Raw genomic sequence first — 18,879 nt, 5'->3', positions numbered from 1 at the left:
ATTTCAATTACCATGGTGTTTCCAAACTTTTGGAAATATATATATCGTTCTAAATTATTTTCTTGGAAAATACAAAAGAGCAATGTCCAGTTTAGATATAAAAGTATTCACCATTTTAAACCGCAAACATTTATTAAAAAAAATAACAAAAGTCACCTTTCCTATGTTCAATATATATGGTTATGAAATAATAATCTGTGTACATGCTCTAACAAAGACGTATCTAGATTAAATTTCTTGGGTTAAAATTATAAATATAAATGTTCCCGGAAATCTTGATAAGTTTAAAGTCTTGAAACTCGTGATTTCGGCTCTTTTCTTAGAAAAATGTATAAGAATGTTCAATTTGAAAAAAAAGATGTAAGGAAGATAAAAGAGACAATAATGAAGTTGTAATTTTGCTATAATTTTTCTAACCGAGTAACTTTTTATTTAAAATAACAACGTGTAACAAGTAAGGTAATAAGTGACCATCATCGTAATAAATGTCTTTGTTAAAATTATTTTACATTTTCATATTTCTGTTTTTTTTTTTTATAAACTTAATGTTAAATACATTAAGTAAATTTTATTTTAATATAAACTGAGAGCGAAGGACCACCGCTCATTCTGTCACTTATCCTGTTTGTGATTTATATTATAAACAACAAATTCTGAGACATCTGACATATTTTGAGAGATTTTCTAACTTTGTCAAGAATACTTTTATTCTCATTTTTTTTAATTTATATGTTTATTTTTATGAAGAATCTACAAAGATAAGGTCTATTCGCGATTCTTTAAAAATTAACATTGCTTTAATAATAAACGTCATTAAATTAAATATTCTCTAGATTTATATTCTTTACTTTTAAACGATGATAATTTTAATATTATTCATGGCCAGATATATTGGGTACAATTAATTCAGCCGCACAATACTCCTTTCTACATATCAATAGAGTATTGGGAAAGAGGGTGATGTCCTAATTATTATGTTAGGTCGACCGCTATAACTCACAGGTTTTGGGATTCGTTCTCACCCGTTTTCAGACAATGCGGAGATTCTTTACACACGGTCCGTGGTGATTTCCTCGTATCTTTATTATGTGTAACTAAAACTATTTTAATATGTTAGAACTTAAACAAAATATATTGTAAACACCAATTCACTTACACAAATTTTATGGCAATTTCCTTTTTAGGCTGTATCAACATCTCGTATTTTAGCTAGGTATATAAAATATATAGTATTATACATATTTCTCGGAATGTAAAGCGACTCGTAAAGTTTTACAGTATTTACTAAACAATTTTGTAACCCGTTGTTGTCATTTGGAAATTATTTATGGAATCTTAGAAAATATTATTTTATGATGAGAAGTTAAATTTTTTTAAGTAAATAATTCTAAAATAAAGTGGACGTATAATTTTTGATATATTTTCCTAATTGATATTAATGTATTCCAGTTACTTACGCAAATTTTTAGTCTACCTTCGATTCCTTCGTGGTAAATTAAAAACAAGCAAGAAAAATTATTATTTCTGAAATAAATTAAAGTGCTTATTGGATTATAAAAACTGAATATTATTTTCTGTAGAAATGTCTAAAAAAATTTAAGATGTATTTAATTACAAATCCATTCAAAAGCTTATTGTCCCAATTTTTTTTTTGTTTCTATCCTTGATTACAAAAACAATATTCGCATAAAAAGCCTCGTCTATGACAGCAGCTTTTACCAAATACTTCATTACCATATATGATTACAAACCTCAATATTAGCTTATGACTATTCAATATTTAATCAACTTGAAGGCCAATACATTAATAGAATTTTAATTTTTTGCCGATAGATGGCGTTTGTAATTGTAGGGGCTTAAATAAAAAAAAAAAAACATAAAAAACAATTTAAAAAATTAGTTAGCTAAAGAGTCGTCTTGAAACATACAAAAAGAAAAATTGAGTTTTATAAGAATTTATTTCCCAACAATAAAAGTAAAAGAAACGAGTTTTATATTGCGTAGCATATTATTTGATAACACTTCACATTATACATAAATTTAAACATACGACACTATAGATACCTATTAAAAAACTCATAATTCAACCTCAATAAGCTAATTTTGTCGAAAATATTAATTTAATTTTCCTTGATTCTTGAACTTTAGCCTTAAACTGGCAATACCGGAATGACCATGATATATAGTGATTCTTTTTGGTTGTCAAAGAAAAAACTAGATCAAACCTATTAAACCTACTTTATAAGACTAAGTCCAGCATGATTCAGAAATGTCAATTGGTTATATATAAAAATGTAACAAAATATATTAATTATACATAAATTTTAAAATTTATTTAAATTTGGTCAATAATAAATAAAAAAATATAAATATAGGTCATGTTTAATGAACATTATTTTAATATACATTAAAATGTTACATTTATTTTATGTATTTTTTAGCAAAGCGTTTACGTTAGTAGAACCGTTACATACATTACGTTTCTTATGATGTTTTTCATTTATGTTGCTAGTCTGACAAAAGAGACGGTATCTACTTCGTGTTGAAAGTTAGAAGATTTGTGAAAATTTAAAATTTTGAAAATATAGCAACTATATATTAAAATTGTATTGACTAAAGTACTGTACACATCAAAAGACTAGTATTTTTCAAGTAGGAAATCCTTTTGGTTTTGTCTGGTAAAAATTAATGTATTTTTTTTATTAAAGAACTAGTATATTGTAACATATAGGGATTTAATACTTATACATGTGAATATATGTAGAAGTGTTGTATAGCTTCGTCATTAACTATAAAATTGTTTATTTTGCTGAACCTACAAGCGTTAAAATATTTTATATGATGCCAAATTCATCGAAATCGTTTAAACAATTTCCAGAATAAAATGTTATTCAATACTAACATTATAATTATCCTTTTTTGGTTTTGTCACATTGAAAAAAAAAACTTCTTTATTTATTCTGTAGGTGGTCCATGATCAATGCTTTGTCTTCTAGAACATTTTTTTATTCAAACAACTGTTTTACTATGAGTTATCTCAGGGCATAAAAATATTGTCAAAACTAATTCAATTAAATCGTCATTTATTTCTGATTTAATGTTATTTCCAATTTTAAGGAACTAAAATTTGTTAACTTTGGAAATTGAGTCCCAATTAGACGGCGAGCGTAGCTAATAGTATTAAAGGTCTGAAACTAATCAATAACTTTACAAAAAGATTTTAACCAATTTAAGAAGCTTAAAAAATTAAATTCATTTATAATAAATATTAACTCCTGTAAGCTGACCTTAAATTGAAGGTAGCTTACTTTTAGACCATATCATGTCACACGATTTAAGATCTACCCACATAAGACTTATTAAGATACAATTAAACCGTTCTGTGTTTGACTTGAATGTCTTATAAAAGCGTCGTGCGGTTATAAATGTTCCGTAATTTTTGTAAATGATTATTGAATTGTTTGCGAAGTCTAAGTCCGGAGAAAGCCGTGCAGACGAGTTGATAGACAGTGACTTTGGTGGTGGAAGACTAGAGTCTCTCAGACCGACAGCTTGTTCTTGGCAGTGCGTGCGCGGTGGTGAAGGGCCATGTTTGTGTACCGAGTCAATATGAAACGTTGGACAAATATGACGGCCGCTTTTCGAATATTTATCTTCTGTGCCATATTTATTAACGGTTAGTTCAACAGTTTACAATATAATGTATAGATTGTATTAATATAATCATCGATATGACGTTAACGGTCAGTATTTGCGTCACGTTATGCAAGTGATTCATTGTGGTAAATATCTTAATTATTCTGTACATCGAATATAACGTAACCGTTACAACTAAATATAGTGAAAGCCATTTATAAATTACATTCGAACACGTAAGCTGTTATAGGAAGTATATTTGAGACGAACGAAACCGCAATTGCAAAATCATTGTCATAGATTTTTTTCGCTTCACACCCAATATGATCCGTTTATTGTTTAGAAAGTATTATATTTCTATTGTGTAATAGATCTTTTCTATATTTTGACATTGAGACGTGACTGGCTTTGTGTTATAGAGGATATTGACAGTTCACACGCTCGAAAGCATGTCATTACAATATATATTCTGTAGAGGTTAACTTGGCGAAAGCAAAGGTCTCATCGGTCATCAGGAATGTGTACTCAACGAGTTGATGTATGACCGCAACGAATAGGCAGACTAATACAACCTTCACTTTTAAGACGGTAGATTAATATTATCGCAATACATTAAATTAAAATACATAATTTAACATGACTTATGCAATAGAATAAGTTTAAAATGAATTACGAAATTTCTTATTTTATTCATTTCACAAAATGATTCGTTTCTAAAGTCCTTCAAATGTTTTAAAACAATTGAAACGAGATTTTAAAAATATCTACGTTGTAAATGACAAAAGAAACTAAAACTATTAAAAATAACTGTTGTTGCAATCTCTAACAATCGTGGAAGCCTGGAAAACAGAATATCTTAAAATCCATTAAAACTACATGCAGGCTAGTTGACAAAAACACTTAAAGTTTTTGCCTTGACGTAAATGTATAGTGAAGTGGTGTCCCAAGACAGGTTTATTGAGTATGTGCAGTTGCATTCATGACATTTTTTATATGCTTACAAGTTCTTGGCACCTTCTCGTAGTTTTGCGAGTGTAGCGTTAAAAGAGCACTTTTAAAATCTACACCATGTTTAGTTACCTTTTTTAATGACCCCCAACGTATTACGTACCAGGGATTTGTTTTAAAATAATAATACATATTTTTTTTAGGGTTTTATTTCCCGTAATGAAACACTCCTTTTAAAGGTTATATTTCACTAGTTTTTTCAAATTAGCCAGTTTTTTATGATGTTGTATTATATATACAGGTACATGAATATAAAGACGAAATAAGTGGTTTTCATTTTGTTTGTTTGATATTGTAACGTTTACGATATAATTGTAACACAAGTTTTGTAATACATTTATTGCATAAAAAACAGTTTCATACAGATTTATATAACTGCTGGTATTAATGGAGTTATGTTTTGTTTAATATTCGAGTCCGTATAACGCGGATTTTTAGCATAGAATATTTTATGATAAATTATCAAAAATTTGTATATGATGGAATATGAAAAGGATTTTCGCTTAGGTTCTTTTCAACTAAATAATATAATGAACAACTATTTAAAGAACAAAAATGGAAGTATAAATATATTTTTTATAATATGACCTTCCCACCAAAATTTCGTATGCTGCCTCGTAACAAGGTGCATACCAAACCGTACGCTATGTATGAATACAAATTTTAAAATGTGATGTCCATTGAAAAGATACACAAATTAAGAACTATTTTATTCAGCGTCATAAAATAGGTAATATAATAAAATTTTAACATAATTATTAAAACACATTAATTAGCAAGTGGTTTCAGGAAATGCAATGTATAAATTCAATAAAGCCTCACTTTAATTATTAAAATTAATTAAATTCAACCTATTGGTGTTGGAATTGGTGAAGAGAATGACTAACGTCCGACTTATACACGCTGACATTTAATTATATGAGGCTGGAATATTAATAGGTATATTAAATATTGATCCGCAGTAATGTTTTATATAAGATGAAAATAACCGAGTACGATTTGAAGATCGCTTAGTAAAATGTATTTGTTTGATAAAAAGATCTATTTAGGTCCAAACGACGCGTCTTTGACGACTAAGAATATTTACTTTGCGGTTTTTCATACAAATCCGCTATACCTATATAATAATATAAAGTATGTGGCAAAATGTATACAGTGAATTCATTAAGCGTTAAATAATAATAATTTTCATATTCTTCTATTTCCCAAGAGATGTCGGACGACACCTATTTATTATATTTGATTAATTGCGTAATCATCCATATTCACATAACAGGGCTTTCCGTGTCTTATATAAAAAGAGGTTTCCTTGTTAGTTTCAGGCCTCATTTTGTGTGAAATACCATAGCTTTTTTTAGTTTTTAATGGTACGTTTTTCTTCAGTATGGATAGAAAAAATGACGGATAGCTATAAAGAAGTTGTTTTGTCTTTTTCATTTTCATTATATTAATAAAACTTAAATGAGATTTATTTAAGAATAATTAAGAAGCCGAAAAAAAAATTACGTGCGCTGACAGATAAAATATTTCAATACTGAATCTAATGTTTTGGGTCAGTTGTTAAAATAAACATTAAAAATACTACCCCAATACTAATAATGATTTAGTATGTTTGTTCAGTGATGTGAAAATAACATATATAGATTGTGTTATTATAATGAATATCGGCTTTTCCGGCTCCGAATATTTGATCCGTGAAAATCTTTCTGTGATTATTTTCGGTTAATTATGTTGTATATACACAGCAGGGTTCAATTTGTATGATAACCCTATTTATACTATGCTATAAAACTAAAATCTATTACAGTGCAGATTGGATTTGATGAGTTTTTATAAATTTATTTTGTTAAATGAGATTCTATCTACAATTTGGTCGCTATTAGTATTAAAATTTATTTATACGGAACAGGTTAAACACTTTAATATAAAAAAAAAGTTAATTATAGTTATAAATAAATATGAAATATCAGTTTCTAAATTCTATTTGATAGTATTTCATCAAATGCCTATAAAGGATATAGGAGTATGATACCTTCGTCAAAAAAAAATAATTGTCAGTCTATTTGTCTGTTTGTTCTAGCTAATCATTGACTTTCACGAGCGTGTAGGTAACCTTAAAATTAATTCAAAATGTAGGTAGTTGTCAATTCGTCTATGTGCATGTTATACTATGATTTCGATTTGAGGCTGAATTTAGAAAAAAAAGTATTCGCAAGGGCGTTGTCCTGAGTTGTTCCTCTTGTCACCGAAATAGAAATTAATTAATGGATCTTCGACGAATAGAATGAAATCTTATAAAGATGATGTCTCGTACTTCGAACTCGGTTTGCTATGGAGTAAATAATATATATATATATACTTTTTCAGACAAACGAGTAGAAATCTGAAATTTTTAATAAGAATTATAAACGGTGATAACAGCGTTAAGTATATCCTTTTTATTGTGAAATATAATGATGTGTATATGATTATACTTTTTATATTAATATACTTCCAGGATATACAAAAATTATAGCAATGCAATGCTTAAAATGCTTAATTATTTGAAAACGATACAAAAATATATGCATATCGCATAGTTCATAACTGCGTACGTGAGCGAAATTGTCGGAAGCATTTAGTCTTAAACACAGCATAAACATAAGGACTTTTATATTTTTAATAATTTAATGTTACGTTACGCGTGTATGCATTTGGTATATCGATGCTTTGATAAAAAAAAATATTTCTCTCTACTTTATTACATCCACAATGAAATTTTAAAAAATGAAATTTATTTTTACATAAATGTTGTAAATTGTGGTCGTACGACAATTTCTGAGGTGTTAGAAATTTGTAAGAAGTAAGAGGCATTTATTATGCAAATGTTATGTAAAAACAATACACTTATGTTATTTTCTTTTGTAAACACAATGAAACTATGCCGTTTCGTGACACCTATAATTCACTTGAAAGTAAACATTTACTTAAATGCGTTAGCATGACCGGTTTACGTTGTTTTAGTTTTAAATTCTGAAGCTGAAACGTATCTTTAGTACATTAGTTTAGAACTAAACAAATGATAATATTGCTGTCGTAATATGTCATATAGGGTCTTAAGCAATATGGAATTGAATACAAATTGGTTGCGATATGATGAATGAAAGGTTGAAGTTTAAAATTTAAATATATCATTCTTGACTGTCCTCAGATATAAGGTCTCGAGAATAAATGAGATGCTATAAGAAAATACGACCTTAACCTATTGACTTCTTTTAATGTTTTATATTTATCTCCTGTATAGTTATTAAGCATCTAATTTGCGATTTTTATATCATATTACGTTCACAAATAGGCAATTAATATTTATAAGATAACTGATAATATTACGGTCTCCTGCTCTATTAAATATTTAAAAGTTAAATCTTAAAAGTTCAAGTACGTTTAAATCTATTTCCATATTAAATGATGTTTAATTAATTTGAATATGTCATGTCATATCTGCGTATAATTTATATCAACAGTATCAATAATGAATGTTGTCTGAGTGAAGGCGATTTTCGGCATTATTAAATTCCGGTATAATATCTTACGACGTAAAATTGTTTTGGATCATTTCACGTTTTTGATATAAATTAAAATTATTGCCGTCATGATGTTACAATTATTATTAAAAATATATTTTCAGTAAATTGTCAGAAAGAAGAAGAGGAATTCATTTGTCCCGGAGGTACTCAAGGCAACGGCAATTTTGCTGATCCGGCCACTTGCCGCCGCTTCTACCAAGTGAGTACTTCCATTAATTAAAATTTACGGTGATTAAAATTTTTTAAATTAAAAAAGTTTCTTGTACTAAGCCTCGGGTTCCGTAAAAAGAAAACACCGCTTTTGTAACATAATTTAGTTTGTTAATTGTGATAGAAAATGCGGTTATAAACTTTGAGTACTTCTGTTTAAAAATCATTTAAATTATAACGCTACAGCGACACTTTATTACATAACTTATGCTTGATTATGGATGTAAAGACGTGTTATATCTACAATCGGTGGATTTTACCACTCTAGGTTGACCGGTTTCTTTGGCCGTGCTAACTGGATTCCTGATTTCAATAATTTAATTTGTTTAACGGCGCGACTAAACCATTTGCTGCTTCCAAGTGTCTTTATAATGAACACTAAGTACATCTAAAACTATCAAAAGTTAATTTAAGGATACTTTACTGTAGTTGTATCGTCTAATTGGATACAAAATTGTATGTTTATTTATTATTGAGATAAAAAGATTTATATTAAATGTAACATTAAGAGAATAGCCTTGAAAGAGTCTGGTACGACTTCTCCGTTATAATTCCCTTTTTATTTATCATTCGACATTTTTTTGGAACGTTTAACTAAGACCAGGACTTTGTTAGGATTTCATTGTATGGAATCCCTTTTAATGCTAAATTGAATTGCTAAACGAAATGATGATGAAAAAATATTTTCTATTTTCTATGAGGTAATTACTTTCTTTTCAGTGCGTCGACGGTTTCCCTTATTTGAACAGATGTCCTTCAGGTCTTTACTTTGACGATATAAGCAAATTTTGCACTTTCAAAGCGGAAGCCAGATGTGGACCAATACCAACAAGTAAGTTCATACCTCTCAAGATATGGTCAGAAAAGTTCGATTGTAATGGACTTACAATTAAATATAAATGACAATTTTTTTTTATAAACATTTTTTTTTAATTTAAAGCTAAAGTCTTAGTGTATCAAAAATCTTGGAGAGCGTTTATTTATTTTAATACAAGTCAAGAACAAGAGTGGAGACTTCTACATTCGCGAGAAGGCTCGGATGCCAAGCATACATCGAATGCCACACACTGCTTGCAAACATGCACTATGTACTCACTACTGGGCTATTTCTAAGCGATTGTTTGAATTGTTTCTGGAGTTCACGACTTAGTAGGAAATTCTTATAATTGTTGGATTGTAGAGCATAACTTGTCGGAAATAATTTAATTGAACAATGTAATCGCAACGCGATTAAGCAATTTCCTTAGACAGTGCTACAGACTTTTTTCACTCATTGAGTCTTGCTGGGATTGCTTATATTTTTAAGGGTTCTTGTCCGTTCCATTAAATGTATGTATAATAATCAAGATTTAAATTAAAGCCGTAGCTCCTGTGACTGAAATCCCTCAGGACATAGTTACGAATTGCGACCCATCAGAATGTCAGCTGCCATATTGTTTCTGCTCCAAAGACGGCACACTCATCCCGGGTGGGCTAGACCCGGAGGAGGTAAGTCTATAATCTAGATTCTAGTGCTTACATTAATCGAATACGGTTTAGTGGATTACTTGGAATTGGTTTTCGTTAAGATTATAAAGAGATATTTAAACTGTGTTAGCTTCTAAGGATAAATATATCGATCCATTTTGTAACAAAATTGGCTTCTTTAGTCTGTGACTTTAGTAGTAAAAATCCGATAGCAAGTGAAGGGAGCATAAATTAAATTTATATAAAAGCGATAACGACGTTACTGAAGGAAAAGAAAATCGGGGAGCGGAGATAAGATGACGGAAAGAAAGGAATTAACGCAATTGATTGTTCTGGATACAATGCTATTACGATCAATAGTAAAATATATATATATTATTTGTAATGTATAACTTTTATTACTTAAATGTTTAATGAAAATACGTCATAGTGATTTTGTATGAAAAAGTTACAAGCTCTTCTCTCGTCATGAACTTTAAAGCAGTTGGTTTTTACACAGTTGGTTTTACTACTCACAGAACTAGTAACGAAAGCAAGGGAGTAATAATAATGACTTATAAAATGTTGATATTCCTGACATAAAAATCTTTTTCAATAATGGCATGATAGAATATTTTATATTTACCATATAGATCTTATTATATAACGGTCTTATATAAATCAAAGTTACGAGGTACAATATAAAAACTAAAAATATTAACGAATGTCACTTCTAATAATATTAATAACACACTTGGTGACTAAAATGTGTATTCACTAAAACCGGTATTTTTACAAATCGATTTTATTATCAAGGTAATGAAATCGTTGACGTCTCTTTTAGAATTAAAACTTAGCAATGTTAACTAATATAACTTAAGAATTGCCGGGCTCTGCATTATATAGAGATACATAAGTCAATACAATAACATCCTCGTTTTTTTTTTGGGTAAAAAGTAAACTGGCAATGGGTTAAACTATAAACCCTCATTACAATGTTTCTACAGTTTTAATTGTTAATAAACTTAACATAATTTATTTAAATTTCAGACGCCTCAGATGATAATGCTCACGTTTGACGGCGCCGTTAATTTGAATAACTTCGACTTATACAAGAAAGTTTTTAATGGGAAATTACGTAATCCAAACGGCTGTCCGATTCGGGGCACTTTCTTCTTATCTCACGAGTACAGGTTAGTGTTAAACTTTTTGATATTCCACGTTATATTGTTTTATTAAATGTATAGTGGAACTAAGTTTAATCACAGTAAAATTCTTGGCTATAATGACGTGATAATGCCTGATGGAGTCAATAGACTGTTGATTTGTGTAATAGTAAACAGTAATGTTGATTTCACTTCAATTGATTGATGATCACTATGGCTTGGAGGCGGTTTGAAAGTCGTTTAGATATTTTTAATAATAAAATAATATTAACCCTTAAATTAACAAGTATTAAAATTATAGTACATAAAAATGTAAAGTTTTGACGGTCTTATCGCTGAAGGGTGATCTCATTCAGATAACCAACGAGTATTTATGTGTAACTTACAAAGACTTCTTAGTTTACGAGTACAGTTTAAATAGTATTATAAGAGTTCTACAAATAGGTCTCAAGGCACGTGACGACGGTTAAGAAGCTTTGTTAGTATACGTGATATCCGCTCTTGTGGTTCTAGCAGTGAATTATTCCATATTATCTGTTTTATTCACTTCTTTATTCTTATTTTTTGAAATAGAATTGCAAAATATTTAACATATATAATTTTAGCATGTATCCCGTCGTTTCCACACAAAAGACTTTTCTGTTGCAAGAGAGAATAAGTAAAAAAAACAAAAACTGAAACCCGGAAATTGATAAAGGCTATTTTTCATCCTGACAAAATGTTATCTGGAATCATCTCCTAAAACGAGAGTAAAGCCTACATAAAAAAATAGTAGAGGAATATGATAAATTACGAATATTTTTTATCTTTTTAAGAACGAGAGCGAAATTGTAAAGATAAATAAATTAACAATAACCTGAAGTTATTTTATGAAAAAAGTGAACCGGGCATGTACTTTTAATAAATCTGAATTATATTCGTTAAACTAACAAAAAAAAAAACATGTCTTTACGTTAGCCAACTATAAGTGAAATAATATTAAAAATGATTCTTCCTAAAGAATTTTCTGGAACGTTTTCAATACAGATTATGTCTTAGTACGAATCGTGTAACGTAATCGAATGAGAGGTGTTTCGTTAGGCGAAACATAAGAGCCGTAAAATTGGGTTATCTGCAACTGAAGGCGATTAAGCCTTCTTGACGTCCCGTTTCCCGACACGTCAAGTCTTTGTGTATACACAGCTTTAGTCTACGTCAATTTTGTTGAAAGTAATTAGAATGTGTACTTCATATCTGTATTAATACAAACGTCTGATTATTATTTATTTAATGTATCGACGGCTCATGTTTATAACTTATAGACAAAGTGTATGGTATGTTGTAACAAAATTTTATGAATCCCTGATACAATTAAATATCTGTTCGCAGTCGTTTATAATTAATAATAAACTTTTTTCAGCAACTACGTCATGGTTCAAAGCCTCGCACACGATGGTCACGAGGTAAATTTATTATATTTTATTCGTTCATAAAACAAAAAAGAGAATGGAAATTTAAATTGAGTTGAGTTTTTATTTCGTTGTGAAATATATTTCTAGTACGTTTTTTTAATAATATGTTTGTTTTTTATTATGACAAAAAATAAATAAAAAAAGAAGTGAAATATTATATATATTATTATTGAATGCTAACAACAAAGGGAGATCTAGCATACGTTGTGAATTTATCAACAATTCAAGAGGTCTCGTGAAAGTAATACAAGTAATGGGTATGAAAATAGATTTTTGCAAATGTTTATTCTGTTATGAGAGCCTTTGTAGTGGAGGGGTTTATACAGTATGATATTGAAATCACTTGAAAATATTTTATGATGAAATTAAGATATAATATATATATAAAAATATAAATATATATATACTGAAACTTTTTGAATATTCTTTATCAGTTTTATACATGAATATAAAATAAAATATAATTTTCCTTTCTAAGTATATCTTATATTTTATATTTTCAGTCCAATTATGTCTTAAAAACACAATATATTTAAATTTGTCAAATATTTCCTATATCGCCCTGTATAAAAGGATTTATATAAATCTTCTAGATTCAATAACTTAGATGTTGCTATGAAATGTAGATTCAGATAAATCTATTAAATCACAATACGTGTATTTCGAAAATAACGACGCTCGTATGTTTGATCCAATCTTTATAATGTTTTATGTTTTGTATAAATCAAAATATTCAATATTCAAAATAGAATCACAGTACAGCCAACGGCGATTTGCTAAACTATGTGTCTACATTTATCTTTAGATCGCTACAGGCACAATATCACAGCAGCAAGGATTACAAGACAAAGGCTACGAAGAATGGGCTGGTGAGATAATTGGGATGCGGGAAATTCTTAACAAGTTCGCTAACATTTCACGCAGCGAAGTTGTAGGGACGCGTGCACCATTCCTCAAACCTGGAAGAAATACACAGTTCAAGGTATGTAGAGCAAAAATTAATTTAAAACTATAGTATCTATAAAACACGTATAAGCTCTGTTTGTGATTTTTTTTTTATAAAAAGTTCCTAAAGTAGTGAGCTCTTCGTAGTGCGTTCTTAGATATTAAGTGATTTTTATTTTGTTTATACATCGTATATTACATGTTTAATAAAGATTTGGACTAAAATATTATTAGTGAATTGAACATTAGGTTATTTCGGGCTTAAGATTTAGACAAACTGTCAGAGGTTCAAAAATTGCTTAAAGCTATTGCTCCATTAATTATAAATTCTTAGTATTTATTACAAAGGAATTTCATTAACGTAAAACTAAAAATCGATTTAGCGAGCAGTCACTGTTAAAATTTACATTTCAAAAGTTTGATACACTGTATTATGCATAAACAATAACTACTGTAAATATTGTATGTCCTCACACTATTTTGTGAAACTAGTCGCAAACATGACTTTGTATTCATGAGTATTTAATATTCAAACTGCTATGGAATATACGCATTACGTTATTTACCAAAATTAGTCGGTTCTCTTTTAACTGCTTAACTATATAACATGGCATAAAGAGTTGTCATTTAATAGTTATGAGTAAGAAAATTTAATGTATAAATTATATATTAAATATTATCGACTACAATATTTTATTATCTACTATATACTTATATATTTCATTATCTGTGTATGTTTTATTGACGTCACTTTAATACGTTCTATATGTCATTCTTGACTGCGTCATACTTTGACCGTGTATATTGTCTGTCATACTAAATACATATTTGAAGTGTAGAAGGCTTAGAATTTCGTTGGATCTTGTTCATAATAGCGAGAAATTGCTGTTGAAGCTCATACGTCAAAAGCATTCTCTGAGAGTGGCAATTTGTATCACGCATGCCGTATAATGTATGAAATTGTTTAGTCAGCCTACAAACTAATTAGTAAAAAGGTCGATAAAGAATGAAAATAATTTATATAAAAACACGAAACAATATAATTAAATAAAGTACATAATATATATTAATTAATAAATTTAATTTCCATCTGGCTGTATGATGTTTCGTGATTCCAATACCATTATGCTCCAAACACTAATGTATTATGTTCCTGTCTGTGGTTTTCGCTCTTAAGCAATTACATTTAACATCCATACACAGATACAATTTCGAAATTCAAATTTTAATAGAATAGTTAACTGTTTAATCGATATTGATTACCTGTGGTTATCGCTGTTATTATTTTATTGTATAAAAACATTAAATTCAATCCATTTAAAGGGTACATTAAAATTAATTTGACCATTGTTAAAATTTTTAGGCAGAAATATTACCAAGGATATAATGTAAACTCGATTAGGTGTATAAAAAAAATGTGTTTAGAATTATATTTTATGTAAGATTTTATAATATTTTTTTCTTCTTTGAACTACCGAGTTAACCTATTAATTGTGATCATTGAATTACAATGAATAGCAAATGAAAAAATTGTGCAATAACGATTTTCATATAATTGTTATTTGAACATCAAAAAAGCTAGATGTTTGTTTGATCTTCTCTAAAAGATACACTTATAAAGCAAAAACTATATACAAAGTTGTAATTGTTAGGTAGGCTTCAATTATTATCAAGCCACTCATCGCGATATTGACAAAGCATGATATAAAACATGCACTAATGGTAAAATAATTAAAATAAAAATTCAGATTAATATAACGAAAGAACATACGAAAGAGCATCAGGATACGAATCTATGATTTTCGCGACACTGAGTTCCAAATACAATCACTTTGTCCATGAACCTATCGTGGCCTAGCTTGAATCGGTAAATTAAGCATTCTGTAAATATCGTCTGGCCTATCCGGAAGGAAGTGCTATGCTGGTTTTAAAAAAAGAACCCTGCTAAAATGTTTGCAAAAAAACGTTAAATCAATTATAAAACTAAATTTATTTATTTATTGACTATTATAAAGTGTATAACATTTTCTAATAACATTTACTTCGATAAGGTGCTAGAAGATTTCGGCTACATATACGACAGTTCCATCGGAGTGCCGCCCCTTCCTCAACCCGTGTGGCCCTACACCCTCGACTACAAGATTCCACACGAGTGCAAATCCGGAACCTGCCCTACTAAGGCCTTCCCCGGTAATTATTGTCATGTCACCTTTATATGTTCTCTAACTTTTACTAAAAAGTGTTTTATTATATTATTGATTTATTTTATTGTATGCTATTTAATTGAGGAAATATTGTTAAATTTTATCGTTTATCTATCCACAGGTCTTTGGGAAGTTCCTTTTAATGCTCACTACGTCGAATCTTACGAAGGTGGTCATTGCCCTTACTTGGATCAATGTGTTCTTCACAATCATGATGCTGACGATGTGAGTATGATGTATTTAAACAATTATATTGACAGAAGAACATATGTTTTACTTTGTTAGTAATAACATTTCTAGAGTACTATAAATTTTTTATTGAAATTGAAGTAATTTTTATATAGTTAGTTGAATATAAAACTCATTTTGAAGATTACAAAATTTAATGCTGAATACGTTCGCAACTTTGTTTATAAGAGCTTTGAAAAGCTTATTTGAAGAAAGTTTACTTTGACTCAGCTCATATTAACATAATGACATGAAGCAAAACTTTCACAGAACAGTAAAGTATGTTATAATATATTTTATATTAAGAAAAAATCTTTTCATCGGCAACTCTGATTAATTTCCGCCAACTTCCTTCCATTGACGTTGAATATGATTCGAAGGTTGAAAATCAGAACTCATTTTAATTTAAAAAAAAAAAGGTAAAGTTGCATGTAAGATTTGAAAGTTGTTTAGCCGAGGGTTTGTGCTTAAGCGTTGCAATTTCCGATACACTAGACGGATTAAACGCCGCAAGAAGTAAAACACAGATGTGTTTTATTTGCTCCGTGTAATTGATTTCCATTCGCTGCAAATAAAATTGTTAGCTTAAAGAAAAAAAGAATGGAATGTTTATGTTTAGTTCGAAGTGAATTGTTTTTCTTGATTAAACTAGATTTTATGAATCAACTTTTTATGTTTTGTATGTTATAACTCTGTTTGTTATTAATCTCGTGTATGCCAGTGAAGAATATTGTTTTAAAATTTTATGCAGAGCTTTCGAATGTTGTTATAAATTATTTAAAAATAATGTCTAGAAGAACAGCTTATCTTGTATACGGCTGAGAGGAGATGGTTGGGTTTAACGCTCAAGTTTAGTTTTCGAACCTGTTAAGATGTGCTTAGAAGTTATCGACTGAATCCAAATAACGAGCTTATGCCAATGCATAAACATATTAAACATAATGTCTTATATGTTTCATCATATAAAATCATCAGGTACTAGAATGGCTTCAGGAAGACTTCACCAGACATTACGAACAAAACCGGGCACCATACATGATGCCGTTCCATACCAATTGGTTCCAGATCAAGCCACTGGAGCGAGGTCTCCATAAATTCTTAAACTGGGCTGCTAACTTGTAAGCAACAACAATACCTACGTTACCGCACTTATATAACGTATACCACTATTTACTGCTCACATAGTGTTTATATAAGCAATAACATTTGCTGCTAAATGTACGTATGTGTGTGTTAATGTACAGCCATTAAGGATTCTACTGTCTTCATACGTAACATTCAAATAACAATTGCAATTATAGTTTAAACTGTATGGTATAATATTATTATTATTATTCAATTGTATTAACTCTGGTTTACTTTCTATGTGGTAAATAATTATGTGGTAAATAAAGATTCATAAAAGTGTGATGAACAAAAAAAGGCAGAGAATTAATGATTAAATTCCAATCTTAAGTATTAATTATTAAAGAAAAATAATTGCGATTAAATTTCTCATAAAACGTAGAAATTAATAAAAAAATATAGAAATTGTTATCTGAAAAATATATTTTTATTTTTGCAAAAACTAAGAGTGTTAGTCAGTCGTTATTTCTTATTCTATGTGACTATGTATAACAAAATAACATCTCCAACGTCGCTCCTATAAAATCTATATAAGCTTTGAAATACTCTTGCCTTAGACAGATTATATATTTGAAGAATATCACCTGACGTTCGTTGAATATATATTTTAGAGACGACGTTTGGTTCGTAACAATGACACAGTCCCTGACGTGGATGACGGACCCTCGCTCCGTGAAATCCTTGAACAACTACGAGCCCTGGAAGTGCGATAAGAAGGAGGGGCCCAAGCCCTGTAACCTTTCAAACAAGTGTGCGCTGCCGTTCAAACTGCCAGAGACTAATTTCACAGATACCAGATATATGGAAACATGTGTCGACTGTCCTAAGCAGTAAGTTCATTACATTCGGTCCGTTATAAAAAAAATACCATTTCGTATCTTAAATTACCATTCAATGTTTAGAATCATTAACTAACTTTCATTCAATGAGTTTCAACGTAACGTAATTGGTGAACCGCCTGAGTCGTGAAAGTCGCTTGCAAGTAATAAAGATTATAAAAAAACTCACGTAACTGAATTAAGAGTCAATATTAAAAATCTATAATGTCATGCTGATTTTAAAAGGTTAATACAAGAATAACCTCAGCTTTCTGAATATATTTAAACATTTCCATTGGTTTTATATCATGTAATGTGTTTCTGGAATATTCTTTATATTAATGCAGAGGTTGTAGTGATGGACGTCAAAGATTGTATTCCTAGAATTAACTAAGATTTTCATGTACTGATTAAAATTAAAATGGGTTTTCGGATAAATTTTATTGCAATATTTCCTGACGTTTCAGCAACCATGGTCAGAGGCAGACAAGATGAAAGTTTATTAGATTGTTAATAAACGTTAGTATAAACAAATTTTATTACTTTCAGGTACCCATGGCTCGGTGATTCTGGCGGTACGGGTATCGCTGGAACTGATAATTACATCCCTGAAAGTCTTAGCAGAAAGTAATTTATATAATCTAATATTACTTCTTCCAGACAACAGACTTATTTCTATCGCATTGTTGCGTTTTTCTATAATTCTGTAATACTCGTTCGTAATCTATTTTTGTCATAAACTTCGTAAAACATAAATGTTGCCATAATTATTGATCTGTTCTATTTTCTGTTTTTATAATTTAAATATGGTGCTATATTTTTTTGTCTGTTGTTAGAAATTTCTTTAAAATTATAAGTCATAACATTGTATATATTTTTAGCAGTGACTAGTCATTGCATGTTGTGTAAAAGCTTTTGTACGACTCCGCTCTTGCTTTTCAATTTTACTTAAAAGTTACTATAGCATTTTTCACAGTTTTTTTTTTCATTTATAATGCGGATTCGTTAAAGTTTTGTACATAAATTTTATTTAGGATAAGGTATTTTGACAATTATTAAATGACAATACTTAATAA

The 18,879-nt window shown here is 29.1% G+C and overlaps 1 protein-coding gene across 1 annotated transcript; it reads left to right on the top strand.

Moving 5' to 3' along the window:
- The first annotated feature begins 3,407 nt into the window (after positions 1-3,407).
- Positions 3,408-18,879, top strand: LOC116768757 (chitin deacetylase 1). The gene is made up of 12 exons (XM_061526764.1): positions 3,408-3,676; positions 8,312-8,409; positions 9,141-9,252; positions 9,781-9,908; positions 10,917-11,059; positions 12,432-12,474; positions 13,289-13,465; positions 15,480-15,618; positions 15,754-15,857; positions 16,836-16,978; positions 17,597-17,815; positions 18,353-18,879. The coding sequence occupies exons 1-12, from the start codon at positions 3,589-3,591 to the stop codon at positions 18,432-18,434; spliced, it is 1,476 nt and encodes a 491-aa protein (XP_061382748.1). The 5' UTR covers positions 3,408-3,588; the 3' UTR covers positions 18,435-18,879.

The sequence above is a fragment of the Danaus plexippus genome, chromosome 4 (assembly GCF_018135715.1).
Source record: "Danaus plexippus chromosome 4, MEX_DaPlex, whole genome shotgun sequence".
In the NCBI taxonomy this organism is placed as follows: domain Eukaryota; kingdom Metazoa; phylum Arthropoda; class Insecta; order Lepidoptera; family Nymphalidae; genus Danaus; species Danaus plexippus.
Note: the sequence above shows the minus strand (reverse complement) of the source record. Positions and strands in the feature narration are given on the sequence as shown.

What these genes read in the sequence shown, in the direction of transcription:
- LOC116768757 (XM_061526764.1), top strand. Translation starts at nt 3,589, where the DNA reads ATGTTTGTGTACCGAGTCAATATGAAACGTTGGACAAATATGACGGCC. An exon ending in TTCTTATCTCACGAGTACAG is followed by an intron (nt 11,060 to 12,431) that starts GTTAGTGTTAAA and finishes AACTTTTTTCAG; the next exon opens with CAACTACGTCATGGTTCAAA. An exon ending in ACAATCATGATGCTGACGAT is followed by an intron (nt 15,858 to 16,835) that starts GTGAGTATGATG and finishes TAAAATCATCAG; the next exon opens with GTACTAGAATGGCTTCAGGA.